This window comes from Octopus bimaculoides, chromosome 15 (assembly GCF_046866305.1).
Source record: "Octopus bimaculoides isolate indiv1 chromosome 15, ASM4686630v1, whole genome shotgun sequence".
In the NCBI taxonomy this organism is placed as follows: domain Eukaryota; kingdom Metazoa; phylum Mollusca; class Cephalopoda; order Octopoda; family Octopodidae; genus Octopus; species Octopus bimaculoides.
Window position 1 is genome coordinate 37,093,711 of NC_142942.1, and position 15,000 is coordinate 37,108,710.

Genomic DNA, 15,000 nt, shown 5'->3' on the forward strand with positions numbered 1-15,000 from the left:
ATCGGAGTAATGGGCATTCAAAAAAGTATGTATGTATAGAAATGTATGAATGAAGTCCTTAATGTTTAAGTAGTGAAATGCAGAATTAGGTTGGCTGATCATAAGAATCAAATATTGATTGCTTTGCTAAAATATGCTGGTGGTATGGGTTATTTCCGTCAGTTGTCTATTCAGCTGCTTTGAGATCTTCAACCTACATCTCATGAGGATTTTTCTGTCCCTGGGAATCGTGTTTGACAGTGTGCTGGCCTTTCTTTCTGGGACATATTTAGTGCATATAGCTTGCACTGTTGACATAAACTGGCTGAGTTTCAGATCAATATCTTGCATACACTGGACCAGTTTTGTTTGTGGATCTCTTTGCGGATCGATTCTCATTTCACCTTATGGAAATTCAGGTTGGATGAGGCTCGAGTCCTCCTGATAGGGTAGATACCAACATTTTGCACAGGACCATACATATTTCAACAATGGTGTGGTCTGAGAGTGCTGTTGGTGTAACCTTCACATTATGAATGAAGTCCACATTATTTGTAAGGCATAGGTCCAATATGTTGTTCCCCCTGGTTGGCCTGAGTATCACTTGCACCATAAGCAGATTATTAGGAAGTTCAAATAATGACTCTATGTGCTTTTGTTCATGCAGTGACATCCCAGAGAGGATGTGGCCTTCTGGCCATTTGACATTTAGGAAGTTGAAATCACTCAGGAAGAGCATGTTGATGTTCTTATCTAGGTTTGTTAATACTGCTTCGATGTGTTTGAGGCTATCCTCAAATTTTCTGTCATATTTTGTGGTATTTGGAGGACGATATATCATGCATATAGCTATATCAGTTGGCTTTATATGTACCATTAAGGTGTCACAAACTGAGTTTGACTGTGACAATAATACAAGAGGTGTGACGTCTTCACGGGTGTACATAGCAACTCTGTCGTGGCTTCTTTCTCTTCTGTCTGTGCAAAATACTGCATCCCGTGGTATGTGCACTTCCGCATCTGTTACATCAGAGGCTAGATGCGTTTCAGTGAGGGCCATGCATATTGCTTGATTGCATGTAGTAAGCTCTTTTAGAGAGAGAATTTTACCTCTGTTGCTGAGTTATAGCGAACCCCCAATATGTATATGTGTATATGTATGTATATATGTATGTATGTGTATATATGTGTATATATATATATATATATATATATATATATGTATATATATATATATATATGTATATATATATATGTATGTATGTATGAGAAAGGACAATTCTTGCTCCAAAAAATGAGACAGTAGCAAGGATTAACCATGGATTAATCAGATTCCAACAGTCATTAAGAAGTCCTTGATGAAAATCAAGCTGTTCATTACCCAACAGAGTTCCTTAATTCTCTTGAGCCACGAGGAACTCCTCCACATAAACTTTTTCTGAAGGTAGGAGTCCCAATAATGCTTCTAAGAAATTTAGATCCTCCTAAATTTGCAATGGGACACGGTTGATTGTGAAGATATTACTACCTAATGTGACGAGCTACCATCATCAATGGATGTGCCTCATTCATTCCAAGAATTCCAATCAAACCAACAGTCATGCCATTTGAGTTCAAGTGAACACAATTCCTAGTACAACTTTGCTTTGTAATGTCAATTAATAAAGTTCAAAGTCAGTCTTTGAAATCTACTGGCTTACTTTTCTCATGATCAGCTTTATATTGGTTGCCCCAGGGTAAAATCACTTTGTCATTATTAAGCTAATGTTTTGAACATAAATTGCCATGAAATTTTAAAGGGAAATTTTAATTTAGATAACTTTTGTAACAGGAAGTTTATACTATAGAACTGAGGGTGGTCTTGGGCAGATTGGTATCAAAAGAGTTAACACAGGTTTTCTCAAGATGTTTCTGCTATTCTGATAATAGGTAATATCTGTTTAGCTCTTAAGAGATACTTGTCAGAATCTGAACTTTTATTTCATTTATTAAATGCATCATTTCTGTTTTCTGCCTGGCTAGATTCATGTTGGGAAATGTTCATTAAACATGAGACTGTCAGCTGATTGACTCAGCCTTTGTGAGTTCAATATGCCAAAGGAAATATAGTATTTCTGCTTCTATGTTTTCCTCCTTTTCCTTCTCTGCTTTATAATTATTTTTTTAATATTGTAGGATGCAGCATCAACATCTGATAGTATTGGTGCTTCACCACCTATCAGTAGTGACTTCTTCCAACAAGCCATGGTACATGCCCAGTATGTTGCTACTCAAGTAAGACGAAGATGTGTATATTATTTATTTAATAACATTTCCATTCTATGCAACTTAAAGTTTTGTAGTCTCATCCATCAGACCTAACTTAATAATGCTTAGTAGTAAGTTCGTCTGTCTCCACATTCTGAACATTCTGAGTTCAAATGCTGCCAGGGTCAACTTTGCCTTTCATCCTTTTGGGGGTCGATAAATTAAGTACCACTTGTGTCCAGGGGTTGTTCTAATCTACTGGCCACCTCCCCCAAAATTTCAAGCTTTGTGCCTATAGTAGAAAGGATTATTATTATTATTATTATTATTTGTAGTAGTAGTAGTAGTAGTAGTAGTAGTAGTAGTAGTAGTAGTAGTAGTAAGGCAGCAAGCTGGCAGAATTGTTTGATAGCATCTTTTCCCATCTTTATGTTCTGAGTTCAAATTCCACTAAGGTTGACTTTGCCTTTCATCCTTTCAGGGTCAATAGAATAAATGCCAGTTGAGCACTGGGGATTGTTGTAATCATGTATAACATGATTTTTGTCCTTATTAGCAGCTGTTATTTCCTATTTGCTTACCCCTAGAAAGTATGAAAAATGGCTAATATTTCCTTCAAACTTTGCTTTTATTACATTTATTCAAACCCTACAGAACCCCTCTAAACACATGAATAAGATGCTCCTCCACCACTCCTGCTCATGATCAGAGATGCACATGTCAGCCTGCTAAGGAACATGCTTAAGTGGTTATGGTCAAGCAACTGACAAGCAAATATGTGGTATTGAGCAGAATATTTACTATAATGGTATTTCTGCTTCCACAGCTCAGCGCTGAATCTGTCTGAAATGTAATAGAAAATAGGTTAGTTTCGAAACATTGATGTTCTGGTTGCAAAAGCAAAGTGTGAAGGGAATAGTAGTCATTTCCTTTGATTTCTAAAGAGAGGCAAATAGGAAATAACACTTACTGACCAAAAGACAGGTAAAAAAAAATTAAATGTTTTTACAAAGTATTATTGGAATGTGTATTATATACAACTTAAGAATTATGAAGAAACAACTAATAATTCTTCAAGTTTATCAATCCTATGTCAGTATGGACGACCAAGTAGTTTTTGTTTTTCTCTTTGAAAATATATTTAAAAAACTAAGCTGTACTTTCTTTCCCCTTCTTTTCTTTTTTTAATTGTTTTTAGACCCAGCTTCAACAGCTTCGTGACATGGGTATCACAGATGAAGGTTTGGCACTACATGCTCTCCAAGAAGCAGGTGGAGATATACAGGCTGCACTAGAATATATATTTGGAGATATTGGTGGAGGTAGTTTATGAAAACAAAAACAAACATTTTTTTGATAAAAACAAAGACATTAGTAAATAAAGTGAAAATATATTAAAAATATTGCAGTTTTCTAAAATAATTATTACACTGCTTAAGTGATAGGAATTCTTTTAAATGTGTGTGTTTTTTTTTAATAGTATTTAAATCAACTTTTATAGACATATTTCTAAGATATACACATAAAAATTAGTCTTGACAACAAACCCACCAATATGTTATTGGCTGCCATATAAATATGAGCAATTATAATAAACTGAATTCTGTCTGCTTTTATTGGTTTTCTTATTCATGAACACAGTTTTGTTGTAATTTTGTTTATCAGAATCTGTGTACACAACACAGTGATTATATATATTTGTAGACTTTGAGGGGGGAAAATGCAAGGTTTATTTTAGGAGCAATATATTTTTCCTTTTATTTCATAAAAATTAACTTTGTAATAAAGCAGCAAAATTTTCTTTTCTCTAAGTTGTTAATTCTGTTTATATAACAAATGGTTAGTATAAACTTTTAAGCTTTATTTATTTTTACTTTTCTTGTAAGAACAATGAATGCAGTAATCTAGCAGAATTGTTACCACATCAGACAAAATGCTGAGCAGCATTTCTTCCAGGTTTTTATCTTTATCATCCTTTAACATCTGTTTTCCATGCTGGCATGGGTTGGACAGTTTGACAAGAGCTGATAAGCTAGAGAGCTGCACCATGTTCCAGTCTGATTTGGTTTGGTCTCTATGGTTGGATGCCCTTCCTAATGCCATCCACTTTACAGTGTGCTACCACTTCTGAGTTCAAATGCTGCTGAGGTCAACTTTGCTTTTCATCCTTTCGGTATTGATTAAACGAGTACTGTTTGAGCATTGGGTTTGCTGTGATCGACTTCCCACTCACCCTCAAGATTGCTGGACCTTGTGCCAAAATTAAAAAGAATTATAAATAAGTGTGGTTGATTTGTAGCATCTGTAAAGCATTAGTAAAAAATGCCTTGTGACAATTTAGTCCATTCTGTCAAGGCTGCTTTTGCCTTTTATCTTTTTAAGAGTCAATAATTTAAAATATCACTCAAGCACTGTGGTTATTATCTACTAATCTCCTTCCCCAAAATTTCTGGATTTGTGCCTATATATAGGCACATGATGATAATGATGTGGCTATATTAGAAACAGGAGGCGCAATGGCCCAGTAGTTAGGGCAGCGGACTCACAGTCATAGGATCGCGGTTTCGATTCCCAGACCAGGCGTTGTGAGTGTTAATTGAGCGAAAACACCTAAAGCTCCATGAGGCTCTGGCAGGGGATGGTGGCGAACCCTGGTGTACTCTTTCACCACAATTTACTCTCACTCTTTCTTCCTGTTTCTGTTGTGCCTGTATTTCAAAGGGCCAGCCTTGTCACGCTGAATATCCCTGAGAACTACGTGAAGGGTACATGTGTCTGTGGAGTGCTCAGCCACTTGCACATTAATTTCCCGAACAGTTGATTGGATCAACTGGAACCCTCAACATCGTAAGCGACGGAGTGCCAACACATATTAGAAACAATTATTATTAAGGAAGATTGGCATCATTGTTAAGAGTGTGATATTTGGTCCGGCTTTTTTTTTTAATGTTCTGAGTTCAAATTCTGTCATGATTGACTTTGCATTTCATCCCTCAGAGGTTGACAAAATAAAGTACCTGTATGTAGTGGAGATGATATAAACATCTTCCACAAAATTTCAGGTCTTGTGTCTATACAAGAAAGTTCTCAATATAGTGGGTTAGCAGAATTGTTAGAACTGGATAAAGTACCCTGCAGCATTTGTTTTGGCATCAGTTTATTGTTGACTAACCACTTCCCCTCAGAGATAGGCTTTATGTCTATTTAATAAATTATTATTATTATTATTATTAAGGTATTGGGAGGTGGTAAGCTGGCAGAATGCTTAGCAACATTTCATCTGTCTTTGCGTTCTAAGTTCAAATTCTATTGATGTCAACTTTGCCTTTCATCCTTTCGGGGTCAGTACGATAAGTACCAGTGGAGTACTGAAGTTGATGTGATCAACTTGTCCTCTTCCCAAACTTGCTGGCATTGTGCCAAAATTTGGAACCATTAATAAGGTAGTGGGTTAGCAAGATTGTTAAAGTATCAGACAAAATTTCTCTGCAGTGTTTCTTCTCTTACATTCTGAGCTGCTTTGTTTTTCATTGTTCCAAGTTCAATGAAATGATGTACCAGTCAAATACTTGGGCCAATTTAATTGCCCCACAAATTTTAGAACTTGTGCCTATGTAAAAAAACTATTATGCGATTAATAAAAGCATCTATTATAATTATTATTAATAAAAATTATAAACTTAATAAATCTTTATAATATTAAAACTGAAAATTTGTTTGTGTTATTTTGTGTTTTTAGCTAAAAACAGTACATTATAGTGATAAAGTGTTTCAACTTGTGTACATGCAATAGTTACAATTCTAAACAGTTTCAATGTATTCATAATGTTCATCCTGAAACATACATATCACTTGAGAAAAACAAGAGAAATCACATCTTAATCTACATTCTGTGTTTGATCAGAACATCATCTATCCTATAACATACAAAACTGAAAGGGATTGATAGGCTAGATTTGAAGAGTATGAGGAAGGGAGATGAAGGTTGGGATGTTGGTACATGTAGCTAAGTAAAAAACTAGCATAAAAGTGACAGTAACTTTATTAAAGACGTCATTCAGAGAGACTCTTTCTCCTGTCTAACACAGACACAGCACATACATGCCTAGCTTATCTATATAACTCTCTTGTATGTCTCTCTCACATGCACTTGTAACCACTCAATGATTAAGCTAAAATTAGGACAGATGTTAACTAAGGTATTCAATACATGTCTTACGTTTATTTTTTATTTGTTCTAGTCATTTGACTGCGATCATACTGGGGCACTGCCTTAAAGGGTTTTAGTTGAACAAACCAGCCCCAGGACTTTTTTTTTAAACCTCATACTTATTCTGTTGGTTTCTTTTGGCAAACTGCTAAGTTATGGGGACATAAAGGCACCACCACTGGTTGTCAACTGGTGGTGGGGGACAGACACAAAACACACACACATACTACATAAAAGCACCTGTGTGGTGTTACATAAAAACATCCATGTGATGCCATGTAAAAGCACCCAGCACACACTGTAAAGTGGTTGGCATTAGGAAGGGCATCCAGCCATAGAAACCATTGCCAAATCAGACTGGAGTCTGCAGCTTGCTAGCTCTGGTCAAACTATCCAACCCATGCCAGCATTGCCAACAGACATTAAATATATATATATATATATATATATATATATATATATATATATATATATATATATATATATATACAAATAAAAGGGTAAAGGAATATTAATAAATTAATAATTAATAATTTTTTACCAAGCACTTCGGTGTTTTTTCTTCTTGTTTTGCCTTTGTGAGTTACAAGTACTACTATCTGTTGGAGTTTTAGCACTTTAGCTGCTATTTCTGAACTTCGGTATGTGGTGAAGCAACTGTTGCTGATCCCTTAATAATATATATATATATATATATATATATACGATGGGTTTCTTTCAATTTCTATCTACCAAATTCACTCATAAGACACTTGCCCAAGGTACCACGCAATGGAACTGAACAGAGAACCGTGTGGTTGGGAAGCAAGCCTCTTACTTCACAGCCATGCTTACACCTTACATACATACATGCATGCATACATATGTATATTATATATTCAAGGTGCAGATATGACTGTATGGTTAAGAAGTTTGCTTCCCAACCATGTCTCCGGTATATTCCCACTGCTGGGCACCTTCGGCAAGAGTCTTATACTATGAACCTGGGTCAACCAAAACTTTTTGAGTGGGGTTTGGTTGACAGAAACTGAAAGATACCTGTCATGTGTATGTTGTTCATTTCCAGTCTTCAATGGAAAATATGTTTGGCCATGGGAAATATTAGTTCACTTAGAAACAGATGAGGGTTGTTGACGGAAAAGGCATCCAACCATAGAAAATGTTCCTCAATAAATTCCATCTGATTTGCACAAACCTAGAAAAGTGGTGTTAAATGATGATGAAGCGGATGATAATATATATATATATATAGTTCAAATTTACAGAAAACAAAAAACAAAGACAGGTGAGGGAATAACAAGCCAGTGCATTAGTTTGATGCTCAGGAAGAATGGAAAAGTCTTTGTTTTGAGTCTATGCTCTTCAACAGAATGGGTTGAGAGAAAACAAAACAAAAAAAAAAACACCAGAGAGAAAAATCTTTTGTCTGTATAGATGAACATGTGTGCATTTATATATTTGTATGCATACATGTGTGTGTCCACATGCAAATAGTTATACACAAACACATACATTCAAGAAAATCTTTGCATAGTAGTTCCACCTGTTAGAAATAACACCCAAATCTTGCTCAGTGTCACATGCTACCATATTAAAAAGAAAACAACAGAAAGACACATTGGATAAGAAGGGAAAAATGCAACATGATTATAACTTGAATACTTTAGATCATAGATCTACTTTATTCTTTTACTTGTTTCAATCATTTGACTGCAGCCATGCTGGAGCACCACATTAAATGGATTTTTAATTGAATAAATCAACCCCAGGACTTATTCTTAAACTACACTTTAGTATCTGTCACGAAAATTGAAGTACAAAGACAAAAATATTGAAATAGAGTAGTCAAGGACATTTTTTTTTCTCTTTCTGAAAATGTAGAATAGAGAATAAAAGACTTTTGTGTGTGTTGAGGACACTGTGATGTATTTTTGATATATCACTGTGGCTAATGGTGAAGCCTCAAGCTCTCAAAGCATTTTTTTTTTTGGTTGGGACTGGGGTACTACACAAAACAAAACATCAATCTTCAGCTTTTATAGAGTAGAAGGCCCCACTGACAATTCTCTAATTGGACCCTGCACTTTCTAGCACCGACCCTGTTGAGAGTACACCTTGTTACCACCACCTTTATCTCTTTTGCCGGCTTCTTTCATTTACCCTTATGTAATACATGGTAGCCATGTATATCTTTTACCACAAGACACCTGTTCCTGTCTCCCTTTCATTCTTTAATCTCTCAACACCTGATATAAAGCCAGCTCCCTCTCTACTATGCACCCACTCAGTTGAGGGTGCTTGTCTTGCAACTGTTGGTGCAGTGTAAAAGAAAAAAAAAGCGCCCAATACACTCAGTAAAGGGGGTCCAGCTGTAGAAACAATGCCTAAACAGACGATGGAGTTCAACACAGCGTTGCAGCTTGTCAAATCCTGCCGAGTGGAAGGGAGATAAGTGATGAAGGAAATAACTGTTTTTTAAATTTTTTGTAATGAATTGTCTATGTTTAAAAATAGAAACAGTTGATTGCAAAACCCTTTGTGAGTGAATTTTTAATATAATTTATATTGGATTCAGTTTCAGGAGTGCAGCAACAATCTTCTACCTCACAACACCCCTTGTTTTCTTTAATTACCTACATATATATATATATACACACGTATGTATGTACAAACACACATTGTTATCATCCCTGTTTTTACATATTTTTTCTATGCTGGCACAGATCAGATGAGTCCTACTAAAACAGTTTTCTAAGGCAGGATACCTTTCTTGTTGCTAACTTTTTATATGTTTTTCAAGTAAGTTATTCTTTTTTTCTTTTTGTTCACATTAATCAATGATGGAAATTGATAAACTCTGGAAACATACAGGGTGCTGACAGTATGTTTAGTGGGTTATTTTGATATCAAGATGCTTCAACCCATGTTCACCACTTACTGTATTACCCTCTATCCATCTGCCACTCTAGCAAACTAACCTACCCGTTCACTCTATCCAATCTTCTGTAACACTTCCTTTATATTCACCTTCTTGTAACACACTGACATATCTTCACAGTTACCTTCTCTCTTTTCCAACCTGTTTCTGTCTTTCTATTTTACTTTAATCTCTCATCTTTAACATGCTTGTGTTTGTCTGACCACCACTTGACAACTGGCATTAGTTTACTTACATCCCTGTAATTTAGCAGTCCAGCAATGAGAGACCAACAGAATAAGTACTAGACTTGGAAAAATAAAAGTAATGGGGTTGATTTGTTTGACTAAACCGAGGCTGGACAACCTGAGGCCGCATGTGGCCTGCAGACTTTTATCTTGTGGCCTGCTTGATACTTTCTGGTGAGTTTATTTAAACAAACATTTTAAAAATTGCATCAAAAATTAAAGATTGTAATGGAAAGTAAAAAAGAAAGATATTGTTTTGTGACAATAATATTTCATGTTGAATCACTGATCAATTCAATCATTATTGTAATAATAGCACAAGAAAGCAAAATGCTTTCAATTCTATCAGTATATAAGCGGCCCTCAAAATACTCTCTGTGATTAAAGTGGCTCAGAAGGTAGAGTTGGCCAGGCCTGGACTAAACCCTTCAAAGCAATGCCCCAGCATGGCCACAGTTTAATGACCAGAAAAACTAAAAAGGATATTGGTCTAATCCATGCAAACATGGAAAACTATATGTAAAAAGCAAAAATGAATAAATAAAATAATTCATTGTTTATTTAACATTTTTATTTCCAGTTGAGCAGATAAAAAACTTTTTTGTTTTTCTTATTTTGGTATAAAATAAATTTAAAAAATTAGAAAAGATTTTTAAGCAAACAAAATAGTAAAGCCAAATTTGCTTGTAAAAAGGAGATAAGTGTATTTAGAAGAATATAACTTTTTTTTTTTTACAAAACAAAGAAAAAACAAAAAGAAATTAAAGAAAACCTTTGTTTTCTATTGCCAGAATCATTTAATCAGTCGAATATCCTCTTGCAATAGCACCAAGCAAAAAGTGTGTGTGTGTGTGTATGTATATATATATATATATATATATATATATATATATATATATATATGTATGTATGTATGGATGTACTATATACACATACATATACATATATATATATATATATATATATATATATACATATATATACACACATGTACATACATATACATACATACATTTATATATATATGCATCTCAATATATACATATACATATAGATGTATAAATCACACATTCTCATATATATATATACACACACACATTTCTCTCTCTTTCTATATATATATATATATACTCACATATTCAAACAGTACTTGGCAGCATATAAGATGCATCCCTATTTTACAAGAATATTTTGCAGAAAAAACAAATTTAAAAACAACAAAAAAAAATACACCTTATATGCTGGCAATTACAATATATACATATATATATATAAACACAGACACACAGACACACACACACACATATATATATATATATATACACATATATATATAAGTACCTATATGTGTTTGTATATATGTATATATACATACATACACATATGTGTGTATATATATATATATATATATATACATATATATATATATATATATATATATATACATAGATATATATGTGTGTGTGTGTGTGTGTGTGTGTATATATAAATTTATAAATACATATAGGTATACATGTACCTATATATATATATATATATATATATATATATATATATATATACATACACAGAGTCATATAGGTATACATGCATATATATAGGTATACAAGTATATGTATGTATGTATGTATACACACTGACACAGATAGGTTTCCACCCTTCACCTAACTTATTATTATTAAAACTGCACAAACTTTTTGGGATAATGAAATTGTTTAGAAATTTTCATAATTTTATAATGAAAAGAAAAAAATTAGGAAAAAAAGTTATATATAATTGGGTTAAGTTAAAATACAAGCATTAACAAAAAATTATTTGAAAAACTAAAAATTTTAAAAATTTGTAAGAATTTGCAAGCTAGCCGCAAGCAATTTCAAATAAGTCGTTTTTTTTTTTTTTTTTCCCCCGTTTTATTTAAAATGAGTTCATTTGAAAACTGCAATAGTCATTTTATATCACCCACAAAAAAAAAAAAATGAGAAAGAAAGAAAAAAACTATTTTGATGAACAATAAAATTTAAAGAATTAAATTTTAAAAATTTTTTCAAATATTAACTTCACTAAGTTTTGAGATATTTTTTTTTTTTCAAATTAAAGGAAATTTATAAAATTAAAAAATAATTGCTTTTTAAAATCAAAGTAAATTTATGAAATTAACAACTTTTTAAAATTTAAGTAAATTTTAAAAATTTAAAGAAAAATTGATCTAAACTTTTGAAAGAAATTTCTACTAACCTAAATTTAAAGCAAAAATGTTTTTCAAAGTTGAATTCTTAAAAATAATTAAATTAGTCCATACAAACTAGGATGGAAACATTGCGAAAGATTAATTAAAAAGATAATAATAATGATGTTAACATAGAAAGTTTAGCAAAATTAATATTTTACGCTATCAATTTGAAACATCGTTAAAATTCAAAGGATGCCCACCATTAGGATTTATTGTCATTGACTGCGAAAAAGGACAATTATGAAGTTGGAAAGTTCATTAGCCATAACGATGGGTATATTATCTATATATATATATATATATATATATATATATATATATATATATATACATATATATGTACATACATATATATGTACATACATATATATATATATATATATATACATACATACATACACATATATATGTACATACGTATATATATATATATATATACATACACATATATATGTACATACATATATATATATATATACATATATATATACATACATATATACATACATACGTACATATATATACATATACATACATACATACATACACACACATATGTGCAGGTATGAATGTATGCACATACATATATCAACATACACTATATGCATAGTGATATATATACACACACACACACGTGTATATACACACACATACATATATATACACACTGTATATATATCAGTGTATATATTAAACCAAACATACACATACATACATAAAGGCATCCCCTACATCCCCAAAACAAAGGTTATGGAATTCAACCCTTATGTAAATTGTAAAACAATTTTAAAAGCTTTCAAATCACAAATGTGTATTTTTTGCACACCTCATCATCACCTCCACAAATTGAGCCAACCTTGTCGTCCATTGATCTCAGCATATTTTCCAGATGCTACTAGCTCATTCCTTGGCATTTCTCCTTTTTGTTTCTGCATGCACCAATCCAACTGACCCGGATCTTGGTACCAACAGTACCTCCTCTCACTTTTGCCTTACGTTTTTTTCATTTACTCATTTATATTTTTTACCATTGAAGTTACAAAACTGCTTTTTGCTGGATGCAGAACATCACTAATTTCTTCAGATTTCAGTATGTCACTCTTTTAATGGAGAATTTCATAGGATTTAACCACTAAATATTTAAGGTGTAACATGTTTTCAAGATGTATACTAAGGTAAAGTACATATACTCAAGCTGGCTAGAAAGAAACCATCAAGTAGAAGTGATGGCAGTAATATGAAGAGGAGTCATTAACCTTTTAACATTCAGATTACACTGTCAAATGTAATGCTTATTTATTCACAGTTTTGAATTAATCATGCATTATCTTGTAATTTTAATATCGCAAAGATGTGATTGTATATTTTTAGAATAACATTGTAACATTGTAGGGTAGATGTAAGAGGCTAGGTTCCGACAGTTTGAACATAAAACAGGGAGAATATTTGGGCTGGATATGGCTGGTTTGAATGCCTAAAGGGTTCAAGGATTATCATGGGTAATATAGCTGATGTTTTACAAAGGTTTCAAGCAGGAGGAAAACCCAGCAAAAACCTTAACTCTTTTGATACCATCCCACCTGAGACCACCCCAAGATCTATAACCGAAATTTACTGTTTTAAAGTAGTCTAAATTATAATCTTCCATCAAAATTTTTGGATAAATTGTTCCAAACCCCAGCTTAATAATGAGAAAGTTATATTACTAAATTCTTCATTATTTTAAGAATTAATTGAAACAAAGGTAGCATATGTTAACAAAATAGTTAAAGGCTGTGATGCCTACAGAGGAACAACAGGTTTGGTGCTTCAGCAGCTACTCTGTTAAATACCTGGGCATTGTTTTTCTTTTTCTACCCAACTCCCACAGATCTGAAGTGACACTTGGAATGGTTCTTGAGGGTGTGGGTTGGCCATCAGAATGGATAAAGTGTCAATAAATGTGACAGTCATTTGAGTGAAAGCTAAATGTTTTTATGATTATTTGCCGAAAGTGGATGGTGCAAAACTTTTTCATGTTAACAATCACTGGTTTGAAAGTTAAAACGTCTGGTGAAGCTACCAGTGCTGATACATAGGTTGCTACTAATTATGCTGTGAAACTGACGAAAGTTATTACTGACAGAAGTGTTCACCGAAACAAGTGTACAATGTGAATGACGTAGAGATTATCTCAAAGTGTGTACCTATGAAGAAGTTCCAATGCAAGTGAAGAAAAATTAGCACCAGAGTTTAAAGCTTCCAAAAATCACCTGGTGATCTTTGTAGGAGGAAATGCTGCAGGGCATAAATTCTTTTAATTGGATCACTCCTAAAATCCTAGGGTTTTCAAGGGCTAAAGTAAGTTTAATCTGTCTGTGATATGGTATTCAACTAAGCTTAGATGATTTGAGCCTTTTTTTAAAACTGGTTTACAAACATTTTTTGCCCTGCAGTAGAAAGGTACAGTATCAAGCATATTTTCAACAAAGCATTGCTCCTTTTAAACAATGCATCAAGCAATCAAGTGAACTCAAGTTATCTTTCTGAAAATTGAGAGTTGAATATATCCCCAGTAACTCAACTTCTTTGCTCCAGTCAATGGATCAAGGTGAGGCAGTTAAAATCAAGGCATGCTGAGAACTTTTATGCAATTCATAAAAGTAATTGGAATTCTGGAAAAAGTTCAATGTTCAGCATTGTTGATAAACATAGCTGAATCATGGGATAAAATGAAACCCACAGTTATGAATGGTGTTTGGCACAATATATGGTCAGACTACATCAATGACTTTACAGGTTTTCCACAGGTGGAAAGCTGACATCAAGTTCAACAAGATATTGTGACAATACAAAAAAATGTAGGGTCTAAAGAAACTATAGAAGATTCAATGATATGGAGACATTGCTAGAGTCCCAGAGAGAAGAGAAAGTTTATCTAATGAGGAATTGAAGAGAATACAGAAGCTCCACACACTCTACTTTCATTAACTGCACCTAAAACGGCTAAAGAGTTGGTATTTATATAGAGAAAGGCTCACAAGTTTCATAACAATCTTAACTGTGAATGTAGCATAAAAATTACAAGAGAAATTTATAGTGAACTCAGGTCCTACACTGATTCATACAAAGAAATTGTGCACTATAAATCAAAGCTACTTTGTATAAGTTCTTCACCCTTGTAGCAGAT

At 33.1% G+C, this 15,000-nt stretch overlaps 1 protein-coding gene across 2 annotated transcripts in view; it reads left to right on the forward strand.

The window, feature by feature from the left end:
• Window positions 1–5,938, forward strand: part of LOC106879586 (ubiquitin-like protein 7) — a 25,789-nt gene extending 19,851 nt beyond the window's left edge. Inside the window, exons 9-10 of one of the 2 annotated variants that reach the window (XM_014929222.3) lie at window positions 2,155–2,253; window positions 3,425–5,938. In XM_014929222.3, the coding sequence (XP_014784708.1) occupies window positions 2,155–2,253; window positions 3,425–3,559 (234 nt within the window). In that variant the 3' untranslated portion in view covers window positions 3,560–5,938. The remainder of the gene's footprint in view (window positions 1–2,154; window positions 2,254–3,424) is intronic. The other variant, XM_089363714.1, reaches the window with a different exon arrangement.
• The last annotated feature ends 9,062 nt before the right edge of the window (window positions 5,939–15,000 follow it).